We start from the raw sequence: 18,438 nt of genomic DNA on the forward strand, positions 1-18,438 counted from the left end.
ATAGGAATTCAAGCAAGGGGATATCCCTAGCATGGTGCACAGAGAACGTCATATTGTGCACCATTGCATATGTAATGTGTGGGTAATCTGGCATGTCGTGCATAGGTTTGTTGAATGCTTGCATATTGGTGGGATCTGAGCCAAATCCCCGAAGAGGAGAAGTAACTTGTCCTTGAAAGGGCTAATAACTGTACCGCCTATGACGTTAACAATTTGATGGTGGATAGTCATGCCAAATGTCATTTTAGTTAGCATCATATCTTGTCAGTGATGATTACATTGGCTTCTTTGATCGGTATGAACCTTTTCATCTATTGGGTGTATAGACAGTGTATATTACTAATATCTTGTTGGGATTTTTAATTGGTAATGGATGGTTGTAGCAATACTACTAAGACGTGTAGTTGTAGCTCCAGTAGATATTGTTAATATGACACTTTGTTCTCTTTTATGAGTTAACGTGTCATATATTCTATGAGGAAACTCTTTCCACTGCCCAATGTTCCCGCCCATTGCGTGCGGTCACAGTTGCTTGTAGATTGTTTTTTTTTTAGAAAGTGTAATTGAATTAAAGAGAAAATTGAACCAGCTACAATGGTCCCTCAGGAAGAGGGAGGGACAATTGCAACAGACAAAAGAGATTACAACATAAGCATATTAAGATACATCTTGAGCCTAGTTCTTCTTGAGTAGAACAATGGAAGGATGGAAATCCATTTTTGCCATCTGGTATTTTTCTGAAGCTGAGATTGGGTAGCCATGGGGTCCTGAGCTTCTTTCATTTTCAAACACAACAGCTCTCCTGAAATCTTCAAGTCAGACTTCAACAGTTGGAGAGGAAAGAGGTTTCCATCAAATAAACTTGCATTCCTATTGTGCCATATGAACCACATGGCAACACCCCTCCAAATGTTCCAAAGGGGAATGTCAAGATGCTTGCAGTTACCCAGCATAGAAACTCCTGAATTCCTATTTTGTATGCACCTTTAGGCTAAACTGCCTACTGTAAAAACTGAATTACCTGTTCATTCTCTTTGCAGTTAAAGAACAGATGAAAGATATCCTTTGTTGGACCTTTACATCTTACACATTTTCCATCCCCTATCCCACACTTGAGAGCCTTGGAGCCAGTCCAAACTCCATGATGTATAATGCTCCACAACAAGAAGCTATGTTTGCTCGAAACTAGAAGCCTGTAGATTGTTGCTTGCTCTGATGTGAGTAGTGTATTTTGAACTTCACGGATTTCATGGAGCATGAGAAACATTTTGCTCCAATTGTGTTCCTCGTTGGTCGTGGTCTCAGCATTCACTGTTATCAGATGTTTTTTTTAACTCAACGTCACTTTCTATTCAATAAAATTAAGCATGTGTCCCATTTGGTCAAAAAGTAGCTATATACAATTTCAAGATCTTCCTCTAATAATGCAAGACGATGTAGTTGACATTCCACAAAGTATGACGATGTTGTGTTTTCTAATGATAGTAACTCTGATTCATTCCTAAAAGCCATTGTTCGGAATAGGATGTTGAAGAAGAAACCTTTTGTTTGGTGGCCCGGATGATATTCTATAAATCTGACAACCGTTTTGCATTCTCTTACAACATTCTTATATGCATCATGTAACTGGTTTTCTGTTGACATTGAGCTATCTTTGTCAATTTTGTATGCTTTGTGGTAGTCACAAAAAGTGATGTTCTCCAAGCTAGATGTTCGTGCACAATACAAATCGATAGGCTGTATGACAATATTCTATCCGCGTGAAATCAACCTTTGTCGTAGCTTCGGTGGTGATGAGTCTATGTACTACACGCTATCGCTCTTTGTGATTATTGGTACTTGAAGGCAATTCAAGGTTGCTTCTATAGTTGATATCAATGGTCTGGACATGATTGCAGCCCGCGATGAGCTTCAACTTGACTTTGTTGAGGCCTTGTAGTCCAATCTTTGTAGCATCCTCTGCTGAAATATTCAATGTTCCTAATGGCTCACCTTTCATCATGCACTTTAACAAATAGTGGGAGATAGAAGAGTTTGTCACTCTTTGTATATTCATGTGTGCATCCCATAGCAATAATCCATTTGGGTGATATGGCACCATGTTACGGTGTTCATGGCTTGGGCGAAAATACAACCACTTCAAAGTTTGTGGCCGGTGCAATGTAGGCTCCATCTGCGAATGTGTTTCATATGGGAAACCATATTTGCATGAAGAACCCTGAGCTCCTGTCCTGCAAGATTCCCTGCAAATGTGGCTTGTATAATGTGAAGACCGAGAATAGTGTTCCAATCCTCATTCTAATATAGTCACTGAAATGGACATCTCCTTTGTAGTTCCTATGTCTGAAAGGGGAAAAGAAAAGGGAAAACAACAGTTTCAATAGTGATATCAGTAAATTCAGAATGGGTATAAGGCAGGCAGTGTGCTCCGCTAGTGTTGCAGCTTCATGCAATTGTATCGAAGCGAACTCGTGTTTGTGAGATATACAGAACTCTCTTCGTTTTGAAGACTCCACTAAATGTTATAGCAATGATAGTTCACTATGTTGCATCTCCTCTTCTGTCATTAGCTAAAATGGGTCATCTTGCTCATGGTTCTTGATGATGTTGATTACAACCTATGGTGAATATGCCCAGCCTTGTGTGAGGATGTTCTACAAGTGTCCTGTACTTCTTTATAATAGGATTGTTCACTATATTACAGCCTCTAGCAAAAGTACACATATGCCCAGCCTTGTGTGAGGACGTTCTGTGAGTGTCTTATGCTTGTTTATAATAGGACCAATTGCAAGTATGCTTGCAATTGGTCTGAAGGTTAGGTCTTTTGATATGTGAGCCCTATCAAAATCAGTCGACCAATAGATTAGGGGGTTGTCTAGTATAGATCTTCTCTCCAAAATGCCTCTTGTGATGGCATTCGCTGTGGAAGTGATGCTCATTTGACACATCTATAATGTTAAGAAGTTGGGTATGTAGTTCGTTACCTGTTAGCAGCCGACGAATGTAATCTAGAAGTAGGGGCACTATACTTGCTTTCCTGGTCATATTCTTTTTTCAGTTATAGCAAGCACACCAGTGTGCTTTAACACCATATTTGTCTTCAGCATCATCCAGTAATAGTGCACTTGCTAGTTTCATATTAGTCGTGTAGCTTTCACATTCAGTACCAAGAACCTATAACTACATTACCTATTTAAATAAAAATATTATATTCAAGACACTTAAAAAAAGTAGGTATAAAGTGATAAATCCAAGGTAAAGTCCATGGGTAAGCTAGAACTTGATTCTCTATAAGTAGGTTTGTTGGGAAGTGAAACTTAGTCTTACCGCTTTCATTTAACAATATATTGAAGACATTTTCTTTAGTTTTTTAAGTATTTAAGCCCCATTTTTCTCATTCAAAGAGTAACTAATGCTAAGGCGAGGCTAAGGCATACCCATGATAGTCTAGAAATATATAACTAAGAAGATAAAAGATCTTTACATAGTCCTCCTCCTATGTTTTGGAATTATAGGCTAAAGTATATGATTTAGTTTCGAGGATAAAGAAACTTTAGAGCTCTTTTTAGGACATCATCTTTCTTGGTAAGATCCCTTTCAAAGAGGAGAAATTGCATAGCTTGGTTATTGAAGCCCTTCATAGAGATGTGCAAGCAATCTTGGTGTAGGGATGGTAGCCAATGGTGAGGCCATCATGACAATCAATCCAAATGTCTCGGAAATATCAACTTGTGTGGGAGAGTTTGGAAGTGCCCAATCAAAGGCTTGTACTAGGCTTGCCAACATGATGTGGATGCTCACTAAACCTGGTGTTAATGCAGGACACTTCCTTCTACCCGACCCAAAAGGTAATAATTGGAAGTGATGGCCATTGGGTTTCACTTGACTACAACTCCCTTCCAAAAACCTCCTCGGTTGAAATTGTAAAGGGTTCTCCCATACATCAGCATTTCTGCCTATTGCCCACACGTTTATGAGTGTACGGGCCTTGAGTGGTATCATGTACTCATATATTTGACATGATTGAATTGATTCACGTACTATCAGTGTTACAGCTGGATGTAATCGCATAGTCTCTTTGACAACTGCATGCAAGTAAGGTAGGTTATGGATATCTTCCTCTTGGACAAGGCGTGTTTTTCCCACTACACTATCAAGCTCCTCTTGTAATGTCTTTAAGGTGGTCGGGTTAGCAAGGAGCTCTGCAAGTGCCCACTCGACACTGATCGAGGTTGTGTCTATTCCTCCTATGAACATATCCTGCATCAAAATCCATTCATTTAGAGAGTGAGACTGTCATTGAAATCTTCATGATACTCTAACAACCAATTTAATCATCCTCTACCAGGATTGAAATCCTACTAATGCCACTTTCCAACACATCTTCTTATAAGTAAAAAGAACTAGAAAAGTTACAAGATTAGGAAATACCGTTAGCAATTAGTAAATGCGCGGAATTAGAAGACTTAATAGAGCATCCCAACAAGTTATTTTGTAAGGAAGGAAAGAAGAAACAGTTCTAGGACTAACCCATACAACCTCTAAATGAATGAATCCTTTCATTTACGTTTATGCATACATGTATTGAGTATGTAATGCACACATTTTCAATATATGTACTGAAATAAAAAAGTTCGTGCATTTACTTTCTTTCCCAAATTATTAGTTATACTAGTGCTGGGGACTATACTTTACCATTAGCACCGCCTTGATATTAGTGTCATTGATATCCGCGACTGACAGCAGCACGTCTAACAAATCCTTAGGAGAGCCGCTACTGCCCTCCTCCTTCTCTTCCTGTGCTCTTCTATGGCGCCGACGGTCCACCACCTCTTGCAAGACGCGGCTCATCCGTTGTCCCACGCTCTTCATGCGTCTTTCATAGCCTTGAACGTCCATATAACCCAAGATAGGGATGAAGTCCCCCACGTTGAACACGCCAAGGAGGTGCATGATCTCGTTGGAAAGGTCCACGATGTTGAGCGAAGGGTCGGCCTGAGAGGTAGTGGCTAGCTCGGAAACCCGCTGCCCCACCGCCATCCTGGAGATGATGTTATTGGATGCAGCGAACAGCTTGGGGCGTATCTGCACCACTTGGGCGCTCTCCGCACGCACAGAACGCAAGAGGGCTTGAACCTCCTCTACCCGGATGGGCCTGAAGGATTCCACGCGCTTGTTGCTGAAGAGCTCTGTGGCACAGAGCTGGCGCATGAACCTCCAGTATGGGCTCTGCGGGCAGAAGCCGATGTCGGAACAGTTGAAGCAAACGTGGACGGCCGCCGCCGTTCGTGGGCGGGAGGCGAAAGCCTGGTCGTGCGTTTGGAGTATCTGTTTTGCCGTTTCAGGTGTTGAAGCGACGATAGCATGGACGGAGCCCAAGCGTAGAGACATCAAAGGTCCATGCACTTTAGCCAGCTCAAACAAGGACTGGTGAGGCAGCTTACCTAGCAAGTGCAAGTGGCCAATTATGGGTAAAGCTGGAGGCGCGGGTGGCAGCCTATGGTTGGCAGCTGTGGTGGCCGCTTTCCTTAACCACACGATGGCGATTATCACACAGGCAAGCGCGGTGGCGAGCAAGAGGAAGCACATAAAGAACCCTTCCCCATCTTCTGCACTCCTACTACTCCAAATCCACCCCATTTGATGCCTTCTAACACCCACCATCTCTCGCGTTTATATTGCGCATCCGCGGTAGCGTGTTCTGCACGTTTCATATAAACCACTTGTCCGGGCCACCGGTTTCATATAAACCACTTGTCAGATAAACAACATTGAAAAACCTTCCCTGCCCTTGAGTTTAAAATTAGTATCTCCCACTGAAATGAATATTTTACTCGTGAAAACCACTTGTCAACTAAACAAGTTGAAAAACCTTACATTCCCATGAGTTTAAAATAAGTCTGTCTCCCACTGAAATAAATATTTTACTCGTGAAAAACCACTTGTCAAATAAACAACGTTGAAAAACCTTACATTCCCATGAGTTTAAAATTAGTCTCCCACTGAAATAAATATTTTACTCGTGAATCCACGTTTTAAGGGATAAGATTGAGGAAAAAAGTGGATAAAGGCAAAATAGCCCATGCTTGGAACTTTTGACCTCAACACATAGGATTAACTTAAGCCTTAATGCTTGGTAGCGCTCAAAAAACCATATTTTTGAACTTATCAAAATAAGGATAACTCTTAAATCTATCCGATTTTTTATATTTTCAAAATCTCTACTGTATGTCGGTTTTAGAACTAAAATATAAGAAAATCATTCCTTAAAATAAGGGTTACTTCAAACCTCAGCTAGCTTTCTTTTAATTCTAGCGGCGACGAAATGCCAAATTTTTTTTAGCACTGGTATGCCTGCTCCAACAATGCCTTCTATGAAAATGGGCACAATGAGGATAATCATACGACTCTAGCTTATCAACTCACATGCCATCTTTAATCATGTCTAATCGGATGACAAAACGTTCTTTTCAACCAATTTGCATAAGAACCTCTTTTTTCAACCACTCCAAACAAATAAGAAACTTTTTTTCAACTCCAAACAAATAAAACTAAATACTACTAAAACTTATTCCTTAAAATACAGCTTGTTTGGTTTGAGCATTTGGGAAACCTAATTTTAGGAAGCATGCATGTTTCCTCTTCATTTTTCATGAAGCTATTTTTGTGATGTGAATCGGGATAGATGTGAATGGATGATATGTGATGTGAATGGATGTGATGTGATGTGAATCAGGATAGATGTGAATGAATGAGATGTGATGTGAAATGGATGTGATGTGATATGATATAAATTGGGATAGATGTGAATGGATGATATGTGATGTGATATGATATAAATTGGGATAGATGTGAATGGATGATATGTGATGTGAATGGATGTGATGTGATGTGATGTGAATCGGGATAGATGTGAATGAATGATATGTGATGTGAATGGATGAGATGTGATGGGATGTGAATTGGGATAGATGTGAATGAATGAGATGAACGGTAGCTACGAGAATTAACCTTAAGGAAAAAAGAGCTCGATACTCGAAGGGCTAGGGCCAAACAAAAGGAGATGGGAAATGTGAACCTATTTCAATCACGTGGCAAAGAGCCGATAATAGTAATGGGTAAGAGTGAGGGAGAAATTCCAAACTTAGAGCCCATTAATGAAGTGGCATTACTTTTTGAATGAAGTAAACGCCATTATGTTGCTGAAACAAAATTAACCACACAAAACACTATGTATTACACAAAATACTATACAAAGGTTTGCTATTGTTTTAAGTGCCTTTCATATGGTGCAAAGTTTGATTTTTTCACCCTTCATTGTAAATAAAATTTCTTTTAAAAAAATATTTCTCTAGTATTACCTCACTATTCCTCATACTTTGAGTTCTCTGTAGAAGTTGAAATATGAACACTCACTTAACACCCTTTATGTGAGTGTGCCATATATCAATATCTGCAATGACACTTGTTCCATGTGCAAACATGGTTGCTTTTACTTCAGGCATGTTCACATCCAAATTAAACATCCTTCCATTTCTGTTACCCTCTACAACCAAGTGACATTGATTTTTCAAGTCTTCCACAAAACATCCTTGACGATTAAACCTCACTTGTAGAGCATGCTCAACCATCTTTCCAACAGAAACAAGGTTCTTTATAATATTTAGAACATGAAGTCCATTTGCCAAGTACTTCATTTTTCCATCCTGCATAGACAACGGCACTTTACCAACATGGGCATCGGGATGTGCCCTCGGTTACCACAATGATAGCACTATATGCTATTTGCATTCTGATTTCTTTGCCAACCACCTCGGCCTATTTGGCTCCCCCTGCCTCTAGACTGACATCTTCCACCTATGTATGTTTGTTGCTGTGAATCATTGGACTTTTGTTGTCTAGAATTTTGATTTCCTTATCGGACACCACCTTCGCCTCGACCACGACCTCTACCTAAATTGGAGTAGAAGGCCTATTCTGATGTGCTCTTGCTTTGTGAAGAAGAGTCCTCACCTAAATACTTTTCTTTGATGATTAGCATAGATACCAAGTCCCAAAAGTTGGGAATATTCTCCCTGACTACAATGGAGGTCTTGAATGGCTGCCAAGTCCATTCAAACAGAAACTAACCAAGTCATTATCTTTCATCAATACATTGATAGACCCAAAGGACAATCCCTTGATCTTTCAAGCATACTTATTGATAGACATGCTTTTCTTTTCCATAGTATGAAACTCTTACTTTAGTTGCAATTTCCTTATATTTGTGTTAGTCTGGAACATCTTCACAAGATTCTGCCATGCAAGTGTTGGAGTGCTGGCATCGTGCATGTGCCCTATCATCGTATCTGTGACACTAATTGAAATCCAATACATGAATTCCCTTGCACCTTGGTTACAATACTTAAATGCCTTTATGTTTACTGCAATGACATTCTCTTCAGATAACTCAAGAGGCTCCTTATTGTCTCCTTCAACATAGTCCCAAAATCCTTTATCCATAAGGAAATTGGTCATTCTGAACATCCAGGCATGGAATTTGTTCTTGCCGAGCTTCTCACTGACAATCTGGTTGATTCTGTCAGACATGCTTTCCTGCACTAATAAAAAAATTGCAACAAATAATTTATCTATTTGTAGTGGTACTTCAACATAGCCTGTAGGTCACCACATCTGACCAAAGTACATGTACATACACCCAATGTTAACAATACATGTGCAAACACTATCTGCACTCCCAAAATGCACTTCTGTACTACAATAACCAGATTTTGACCAGAGATAGTTCTCAACCAGAACTTTCTCGAAACTGCCGAAAATACCTTGTAGTGACAGAACAGAGACCAAAACATGCCCGAAACGCAATTCTGGCTACAAAACTGTAGTAAAAAGTACTATGCACCACACAAACACCTCCAAGCCTACAAAGAGAGCTCCTCAATCGGGGATGACAGCTCTTGGAGCTACCGAGGGGTGTTGTACCTAAACCAAGAAAGGAAAGAGATGGTGATGTTCCTATCCGTGTACCGCTTCCTTCCTTACTTGTTCTTTCTTCCTGTTGCTTGCCTCCTTATCTCTCACACAAACCACAAGTCTGATACCATAAAGATAATGTGGGGGAGAGAGAGAGCTTAAGTTCATTGCAAGCAAACACACACACACACACACACAAGAGAGTGCAAGACACAAGAGAGATAGATGGGTGACATGAATTTTCTTCTATCTTCTTCTCTTCTCTTTGACCATATAACTAAAAGATAAGAGTATATACATAAGGGAAATTACTCTCCTAGAACATACAAAGAGAGTGCAAGACACAAGAGAGATAAATGGGTGACATGAATTTTCTTCTATCTTCTTCTCTTCTCTATGACCATATAACTAAAAGATAAGAGTATATACATAAGGGAAATTACTCTCCTAGAACATACAAAGTGGTCGTTCTATAGTGCGAACCCGACTATATGAGCCGGTGCTATAACTATGCCATAACTATAGTACTCCGAAGTGGTTGTCACACAGCATGTCATCCACTCGTGGCATATCGACCATAATCTCACCAACCATGCCAGTGACATAAGTGCGGAAGCTATCACCCAGGCGGGTCATCAATGTCCGTAGCACTAGTTAAGCTCGATATCTCAATATTTTATTCATAAAAGTATGTAAGTGCAAGGGAGGTGAAACACCCGAGCATGGAATAAACAAAATTAAAAAGTTCGTAAATCAAATCTTTATTTAATATTGTATTAAGTAAATCATAATTGATTGAAAATATTTAATTAATATTATATTAAGTAAATTATAATTTTGATTGTATTGCGATCTAAAGCAAGTAAATCATCAAGACAATTATTCCTTTTCTTCTCATACATCATATCTCCTTAATCAAGTTACTGCTATGCTTTTTATGAATAAAATGACCCCTTTTTCTTTATAGACTTGTGGGTTTTTTCTAAAATTGATTTAAAAAACCCTTATGTAAATGTATTTCTATAAATTTACCTTAAAATTTTGAATTAAAAAACCCCTTCATTTGAACTCACATGCTATACTTACATATTTTTAGGTACTAAACCCCCCTCAGGCTCTAAGATAGCTCCCTACTCTTATGTTTTGTATCTCCCATCATGATTATGATTTTTGTTATGAAAGTTGGGATAAATCCCCATTTTGACTATACATTCGTTAATGAAACTTGGGATACATCTCCATTTCGACTATGTATAGAGAGAGAGACAGACAGACAGACAGACAAACAGAGAGAGAGAGAGAGAGAGAGAGAGAGAGAGAGAGAGAGAGAGAGAGAGAGAGAGAGAGAGAGAGAGAGAGATTTCTCAATGAGACGTGTCTCTTCATTTTTCTATCAAAAAGATCAAATTCTATTATAGTTGATTTAACACCACTCTTGTAATTGAGCCACAAAAGTGGATTTAAGCTCAATTTGGTTGAATTCTATTGATTTGGATATAACTTTTATAAATGAATTAAAAAAGTGATAAAACTTCTTAAGTATATCCAACTAACATAAACAAAAATTGGGTATGAGAGATAGAGAGAGCGAGAGATTTTTCTCAATGAGCCGTCTCTCTTCATTTTTCTATCAAAAATATCAAATTCTATTATAGTTTATTTAACACCACTCTTGTAATTGAGCCACAAAAGTGGCTTTAAGCCACAATTGTGGCTCAAGCTCGATTTGGTTGAATTCTATTGATTTGGATATAACTTTAATAAATGAATTAAAAAAGTGATAAAACTTCTTAACTGAATCCAACTAACATAAACAAAAATTGGGTATGATTTTTTAGTGAAGTTTGGTTCATTTTAAAACTTGGTTTTTTTCAAAAGCCACATAAGTGGCTCAAAATTTTCGGGGTATGCAACTTTGAGGGCTTGAAATAGTTGTCTGCTTTGGTTTTACTGATGTCATATCTATATGAATGAACCACATACATATATAAGAATTTTTCATAAAATTTACGACTTGCTAAAAAAATCTTTCCAAAAGTTATGGTATAATAACGCAAATTGAACAATATTCTTCAAAAACACTCTCAATGAAGACTCTCAAAGAATATAATTTGAAAGCTATTTTTTTCAACTACTATCTTGTGTTAGGTACAAATCCCTAAAAGAAATCTGTTTAAAAATTTATTACTAGAGAGTAATATTTTTTTAACAAAAGTCTCTAACAGCCACAAAATGGCTTTTTTTCTACAAGACTAGTTTCAGTTAATGAAAATCAAAAGGGGGTAATATATGGTGACAAACCTACATAGTAGAGAGAATGTTATTGCAATAATGATTATGTGTACTTCTTGAATCAGAAAGTGTAAGCCAAACTACAAATATGGATTGTTGCCATATATATAGGCAGTGATGTGTGTGAACACACTTAGGACCGTCGGGGCACTTTTTCCCTCTTTAGGAGGCTTTTTCCCCCAGCTTGTATATACACTGTCATCGTGACGTGGGCGGTATCGCTGGGCAAGTGCGAGACTTCTGGCTGTGAGAGTAGCTTCTAATCCCAGCAAAGAAGCAGAATATTTATCTCTTCAAGGGGCATAAGACATCTCCATTTTTGATGACATGTACATGTGCTAATTCACTTCAATACATTCCAAATTCAGCTTGATGATTGCACATAAATTGTGTATCAGGAGCATGACCAATTCCAAGCATAGATCTCCTGACTCTTTTTCCAAATGCCTCAAACATATCACATGTAGGCATAACATAATCTACAAAAGATTTCCATATACATGTGACCATTCACATCACATATTTCATATATTGCCTACTCCATCATTTCAAGATGTCTCTTGATCTCATGAAAACCTGCTTTCAGATTCCAACAACTCACAAAGCAAAAGATGACATATGGCATATGTACAACATATTCATGTGATTTTAGATAACTCCATGTCTAGCAATCCAAAATCCAACCAAGTAGAAAATAAAATCCAAATCCCAGGAAACTCTTTGTATTTTTGATGCTTTCTTATTCCAAGACTCTCAAAAAAAAACTTTTTTTTCCCAAAGCCTTCTTATTCCCAAAAACCTTAATGGGGGAATGTTATTATTCCAAGACTATACGATTTTTGAAAATCGTAAGTAACAAAACAAAGAAAATTACTTATCTCAGAGTAAAAAAAAAGAAGCGAATTCATGAATTTCGCTTTTTCCCATGTTCTGCTTCGCTTCAGTATGCGCCAAATTCAGCATTCGTAAAGGTTTTGTTATCATTTTGCTTGTATACTGTGAGATTTTTGAAGATCATGACGTTGGATAGAGCTTGATTTTCTCTTTAATTCAAACCCCGGGATGCCCTATACAGTAGCCGTCATCACGATTTTTGAGTCTCTGGTTAAATTCAGCTCTGGTTCTCTCCTCCTCCCGTTTCTGCATATTCCCCCCCTCTTATCTACGTTTCTGGTTTTTTCCCATTTCTTTCCTGCAAGAGAATCAGGCTCCTTTCGCTTTTGCAGCTAAAATTTCAAATTTCCCCGTTTGAAAATACACTGCGCCTCCTTTTTCATTGCTTAATATTCGGATATTTCCTTTTTTTAAAAAAAACTCCTTCGTATCTTTGCCATGCAAGCCACCACCTTGCGTATACGTCTCCAGCTGCCTCCATATCTTCCAATGCCCTGACATCAGAAAAAGGAGTACCCAGATATTTCACAATTCCATTTGCTAGCACTTGGATGTCCTTAGTGATCCACTGAGAAGAGATCCGTAGCCGGTGCTGCTGGAGGGGTGCTGCTGCTGCTGGTGGCCGTTAAGGCGGCCTAGTATTGATCGCCATAAGCTTGAGGAAGAAGACCTCGCGGCGAAGGCCATGGTGCAGAACCAGAATACACAGACACGACCCCTTATAGAGAAAACACCTTCAGACCTTAGCCATGGCTTTCTCTATTACTATGACTGTGGCTCTAGCTTAGGGTTTCCTCAAGCATTCAAACGCAGATGGATTCCTTCAATATAGCATCTGCTATCCTTAGAAAGTAGTATGAGCTATGGACAAACTTCTCAGCTTGATGGCTATTGCGAGTCTCGTTTGTGGCAATAACGAGATTAGGTGGGATCTCGATAGCCTCCACTATATGTTGCAAGGCATGAAGTTCTAGCTTCTTTATCTCTGGGTCCTCGATAACTCTCTATTGAGGGGTGAGTGGATCATTCCGACCTCCAAAACCTTCAAGCGCAATAGTGACACCTTTGAGTATAACCACTGTTTCCAGCTTCTCCAATAAACCCGCAATGTCCTTATTAATAAAACATGACGATTTGTAGTAGCTCGCTAATGAAGCACCTTCGTAGAATTTAGAAGAGACCATGGACATGACATAATGCCTACACTCAGAAAGGACAAGAGACCTCAATAATTGTGAGACTTCTTTGGCCCCCGATCTGTTTCTGGATACTTCAAATTCCTCAAGTAGAGCAGCAGATGCAGCAACTAGTAGAGGTACTAAGTTTGAACTCCCTCCTGACTTGAAGTCTTCTGGCATCAACCTTCCAGTAGCATCAGTTGAAAAAAAAATCTAAAGCATTCTGATTATATCGATTCTGAGCAAGCACAGAAATCATGGCATTCCAAGACACGATATCTCAAAAGGGCATTCTTTCAAAACCAATCCTTACATCATACATAGTCTCACATTTCCATACATGTTGAGAAGGGTGTTCCCTACTACAAGGTCTACCATAAGCATAAAACTCCATAATTCATACCACACTCATGTACAAAGGCTTCGAGACCTGGCTCAGCCTTAGCTCGTCTTATTGAACCTCATTTACAATATGAACATATGTACTTAGGCATCATATAATGACTTAAGTCATGGCACTTAATCCCATGCATCTGGATTTGCATTTGATGGCCTCATATGCATGGTTTCACACCATATGATGGCCTCATATGCATTTGATGGCCTCATATGCATTTGATTGCATTTGATTGCATTTGATGGCCTCATATGCATGGTTTCACACCATAGACGTGCCATGGCACGACATCCACCCCCTCTAAACCTACACATCCTCTGGTATATGCCAAATCATCATCAAGATCCATATATATCTGGATGTCGTCTTCATCTTCTACATTACCAGGAAGATCATCCTCTTCTTGGTCAACCATATCCATACTATCACTGTCAAGCCTCTCATCCTGAGTCTCCTGTGAATCAAAAGGATCACTGTCATGCCTTCTTTTAAACATCTTGATCCTTTTGCCTGCTACTACAAGATTCTTTATCTCTGTTCCATCAAGCTCACACAGGGTATACGTGGTATTTCCATGCACATGCTTGACAATGTATGGGCCAAACCATCTTTTTGCAAACTTCCTTTGCATAGTAAACTGGTTGTCAAGACTACTATCATACATTAGGACCCAATCACCTTCTTCAATAGGTTTTGGCCGGAGTCTGTGTCTTCTATCAAATCTTTCTTTATTTTTCAACCTTGCATCTTTCAAACGAGCTTTAGCAAGCTCTACATCTTCATGCCTCCTCTCCAACTGCCTTATTCGCAATGCAAGGAGGTCTTCCCTGTTCAATCCTTCCACCCAGGGTAATACATTCCAAGTTGGAACTACTTCTTCAACTGGCATTACTAGCTTCTGACCATACATTAATTTTGCAGGCATATATCCTGTCTCACTGAGCTATGAGTTGTACGGTCAGCCCACAAGGCATATGGTAGCAGCCTTGGCCACTCTCGCATTCTTCCTCTGCATGCCTTAGCCAAAGCTTTAATGATTGGAGGATGTCCTCGCTCACTTTTACCATTGCCCTCAGGGTTGTAAGCACATGTTAGGGCCAATTTGATGCCAATTCTAGAGAAGAATTCTCCTGTTTCTTCAACATCTAGCTCACCCCTATCAGCTGCAACACAACCATACCGGCAAATTTTAGGGCCAATTTGATGCCAATTCTAGAGAAGAATTCTCTTGTTTCTTCAACATCTAGCTCACCCCTGTCAGCTGTTATTTTCCCAACACAACCATACCGGCAAATCACATCTTCCAAGAGAAATTTGCATATTGTTTCCGTACTCTTTGTTCTAAGAGCACGCCCTTCCACCTGATTTGTCAAATCTTCTCTTGCAAGTGCTATGTACCGCATCTGCCAAATCCCCAAAGGCATTGTAACTAGATCCACTACCCATTTGTAGTGCATGGCAGGTGGGTAGGTTGGTTGCAAGCCATCACGATGTCGCACATTTGAGTACATTTGACATATCATGCATGTTTCCACATATTGGGAAACATCCTTGTACATTCCTTTCCACCAATATCTTTCCTTTATTTTGGTAAAGGTGGCCCACACACTTCGATGTCCAGCCTAGAGACTCTCATGGAATTCTTTCATGAGCTTCCCTTGAGTTTCTTTATCACATATGACTCTCTATGGCGGCATAGCATTCCTCTGCTTAGGATGCTTCCACAGGTACCCATCCTTTAGAAAATACCCATATGCTTTTCTGCGGATCCTCTTAAATTCTGTTTCCTGTCTTGTCAGAGTACTCAAGTATTGACGAATATTTCATGAGCTTCCCTTGAGTCTCTTTATCACATATGACTCTCTATGGCGGCATAGCATTCCTCTGCTTAGGATGCTTCCACAGGTACCCATCCTTTAGAAAATACCCATATGCTTTTCTGCGGATCCTCTTAAATTCTGTTTCCTGTCTTGTCAGAGTACTCAAGTATTGACGAATAAGCAACCAATCTCCTTCATACATTTCCTCAGTAAAAGACTCAAGTGCATTTTAGGCAAGTATGGTCCCCTTTTGCATATGCAGTAGTATAGAACTTTGTACCTACATCATCAATGTCACTAATCATCCCTTCTTCATCTTCATACCTGGCTCTTGATAGCATATCTGCAATATGACTGGGTTATCTTTTCCTGCAATATGCTTAAACTCAAGATTTAGTGACTTGATATAGGCAATCCACCTAAGCATAGCGATATCTGGAGTGGTGCAGCTTGCAATCATCCCAAGGAGTGGCAAGCAATCAGTTTCCACAAGTATAGATGCCCCAATAAGATATTCTTTTTCACATTTTAGAGCAGTGACTATTCCCCATAACTCCCTCTTGATCTGCGGATATTTTCGCTGACGAATGCTTAATACCTTTGCTCCAAATCTGATTACATACCTGTGATCATCCTCATCATCTTGTCCTACTTCCCATCCTATCCCAGTAGGACTAGTATCAACTGTAACAATCACAGGCCTGCCACACTCATAATCTGCCTTCCTTAGAGTAGGTGATGATTGGAGCAGACATTTCAGCTTCCGCATAGCTTTAATATGTACTACACTCCACAAAAATTTTTTATTTTTCCTCAAAAGTTGATAAAGAGGATCTGCTACATGTGCATAATGTGGGATCTATATAACATAAAAGACACATGCACCAAGAAATCTCCTTAGCTCTGTAACATTAATGCATATCTCTTTCATTCTTTGTATTGCATCTATCTTGGCTGGACAAGGTCGACGTCCATTAGTACTACAAAGATGCCCCACGATTAGCACTTCACCAACCCCAAACAACACTGATTTCAATCCAGACAAAGTATAGCTCTGTAACATTAACGCATATCTCTTTCATTCTTTGTATTGCATCTATCTTGGCTGGACAAGGTCGACGTCCATTAGTACTACAAAGATGCCCCACGATTAGCACTTCACCAACCCCAAACAACACTGATTTCAATCCAGACAAAGTAAGATTCACCTCTTCAAGCCTGGATAGAATCATATCACAGTCTTTTATATGATTTGCCACAAACTTGCGGCACCCCCTCGAATCTAAATTCCCATCTTTATCTTTCTCATCACAGCCTTTTATTGGCACATCATCCGAAAAAGGCATACTTATTTGTGGTATGAAGTCTCGCAAGACTTTATTCATTCCATTCATCATATGCGCCACTGAGTTGGTGGCTCCCTATGGTAAGGTACACATCCTTACCAATCCCAAAGGAGTTTTCATTGTGGTTAAGTCCGTGCTTTGTATATCCAGCTTTGTATATCCAGCTGAAACTGATCATATCCCAAATACAGATCACCCATAGAGTATATAGCTTTCCCTGCAAATGCTTCTGCAAACTCGTCCACAATCGGACCTGCTCCCACATTCATGATTGTGACCTTGTTTACAGGTTGCATGTCTTGAATGAAGCGCAATGTTTCATTTTTCTTTGGCACAGTAAACCATCTGTTGGAATATGGAGCGCATGATGGCTCCAAAATTCCCATCCTGATCTTTTCTTTTAGTAATTCCATCAGCTTTGGCAAGAGAGCCTTTGGTACTGGAATCGGCCGCCGCAGGTTCCAGGGCACATGTGGAACAGTGAAGATCACCATTGGCGCTGTTACGCTTGGATCAACACAGCCTATCTCATGCGGGTGAAAAGCAAAGGCTTTCCCATGTTTTACAAGCATCTCCTCAAAGCATTCCTTTTCAACTGGCACAGAAAATCCTTTTCACCAATCTTCAGCTCTTTTAGGGTTTCCTGTGTAAACTTATGCCCAATTTTCTTTGGATCTCTGAGATTTGGTTGCATAGAGGCTTCATCTATCTTCGCCTTGCCTCCTGGTGGCCAGGGCAAGGCAACTGGTTTCACCTTCTTTGCAACCGTTTTATACTTTGTATCAACATGAGCATCCATCTCACAATTCATGTTTTTACATTCCATCCCCTCAAATTCCTGGATTATATCATACATCCCCACAGATGACACCTCTATCATCTCATTTCCACCCTGTAAGCATGCTCTTTCCATAGCAAAAAGCACACCCATTGTATCCACAAATGACACCTCATCAAGCACCCCTGAAATAAACTCATTCTTCTCCAAAAAGACCACACTGCTCAAGACTTTTTTGTTCATTTTGTACATGTCGACACATGCAACGCTTCAAATCCTTGCTTTTTACAAAGACCAGTGACCCATAGCTAGAAAATCCTTGAAAATCTGCTGAAAAGTTATTTACATTGATTGAGTCCTGCGAGAACTCATTTTTCCTTGTACCATTGGAATCCCGCTTTACAATGGCACCTGGCCAAAATCCCTCATCTCCTTGTAGTTCATGAATTCTCTGTTTATCTTTGGGAGTGACTATGCTCGAAGAGACTCACGGTTCCTTTCATGGTTAATGCAAACTGTCAAGAACTAAACAGCTTTCTTGCCATCTTTACTCCTTATTCTTGCATATGCCGAGCCATCATCCAAAACTTTTGTTTCCATCCTCACAGCTATAATGTAGGGTTGCCCAAGAATGAGGGGATACGATGACATCTCCTGGACAAAGAAGTTCTGATCATCTTTCACATCCCCTATAGTTACCCTTACATTTGGACAGGCTGCATAGAGCTCTCCAGATGAGTTATTAGCTGCTTTTATCATC

The 18,438-nt window shown here is 39.6% G+C and overlaps 1 protein-coding gene across 1 annotated transcript; it reads right to left on the reverse strand.

Moving 5' to 3' along the window:
- Positions 1-3,445: 3,445 nt before the first annotated feature.
- On the reverse strand, positions 3,446-5,708 carry LOC147608084 (3,9-dihydroxypterocarpan 6A-monooxygenase-like). Its single transcript, XM_086789999.1, has 2 exons — positions 4,696-5,708; positions 3,446-4,260 (listed from the first exon to the last, which is right to left on the reverse strand). The coding sequence occupies exons 1-2, from the start codon at positions 5,662-5,664 to the stop codon at positions 3,625-3,627; spliced, it is 1,605 nt and encodes a 534-aa protein (XP_086646125.1). The 5' UTR covers positions 5,665-5,708; the 3' UTR covers positions 3,446-3,624.
- Between the last annotated feature and the right edge of the window lie 12,730 nt (positions 5,709-18,438).

Source organism: Cibotium barometz, chromosome 54 (assembly GCF_041138505.1).
Source record: "Cibotium barometz isolate CiBa-2024 chromosome 54, ASM4113850v1, whole genome shotgun sequence".
NCBI lineage: Eukaryota > Viridiplantae > Streptophyta > Polypodiopsida > Cyatheales > Cibotiaceae > Cibotium > Cibotium barometz.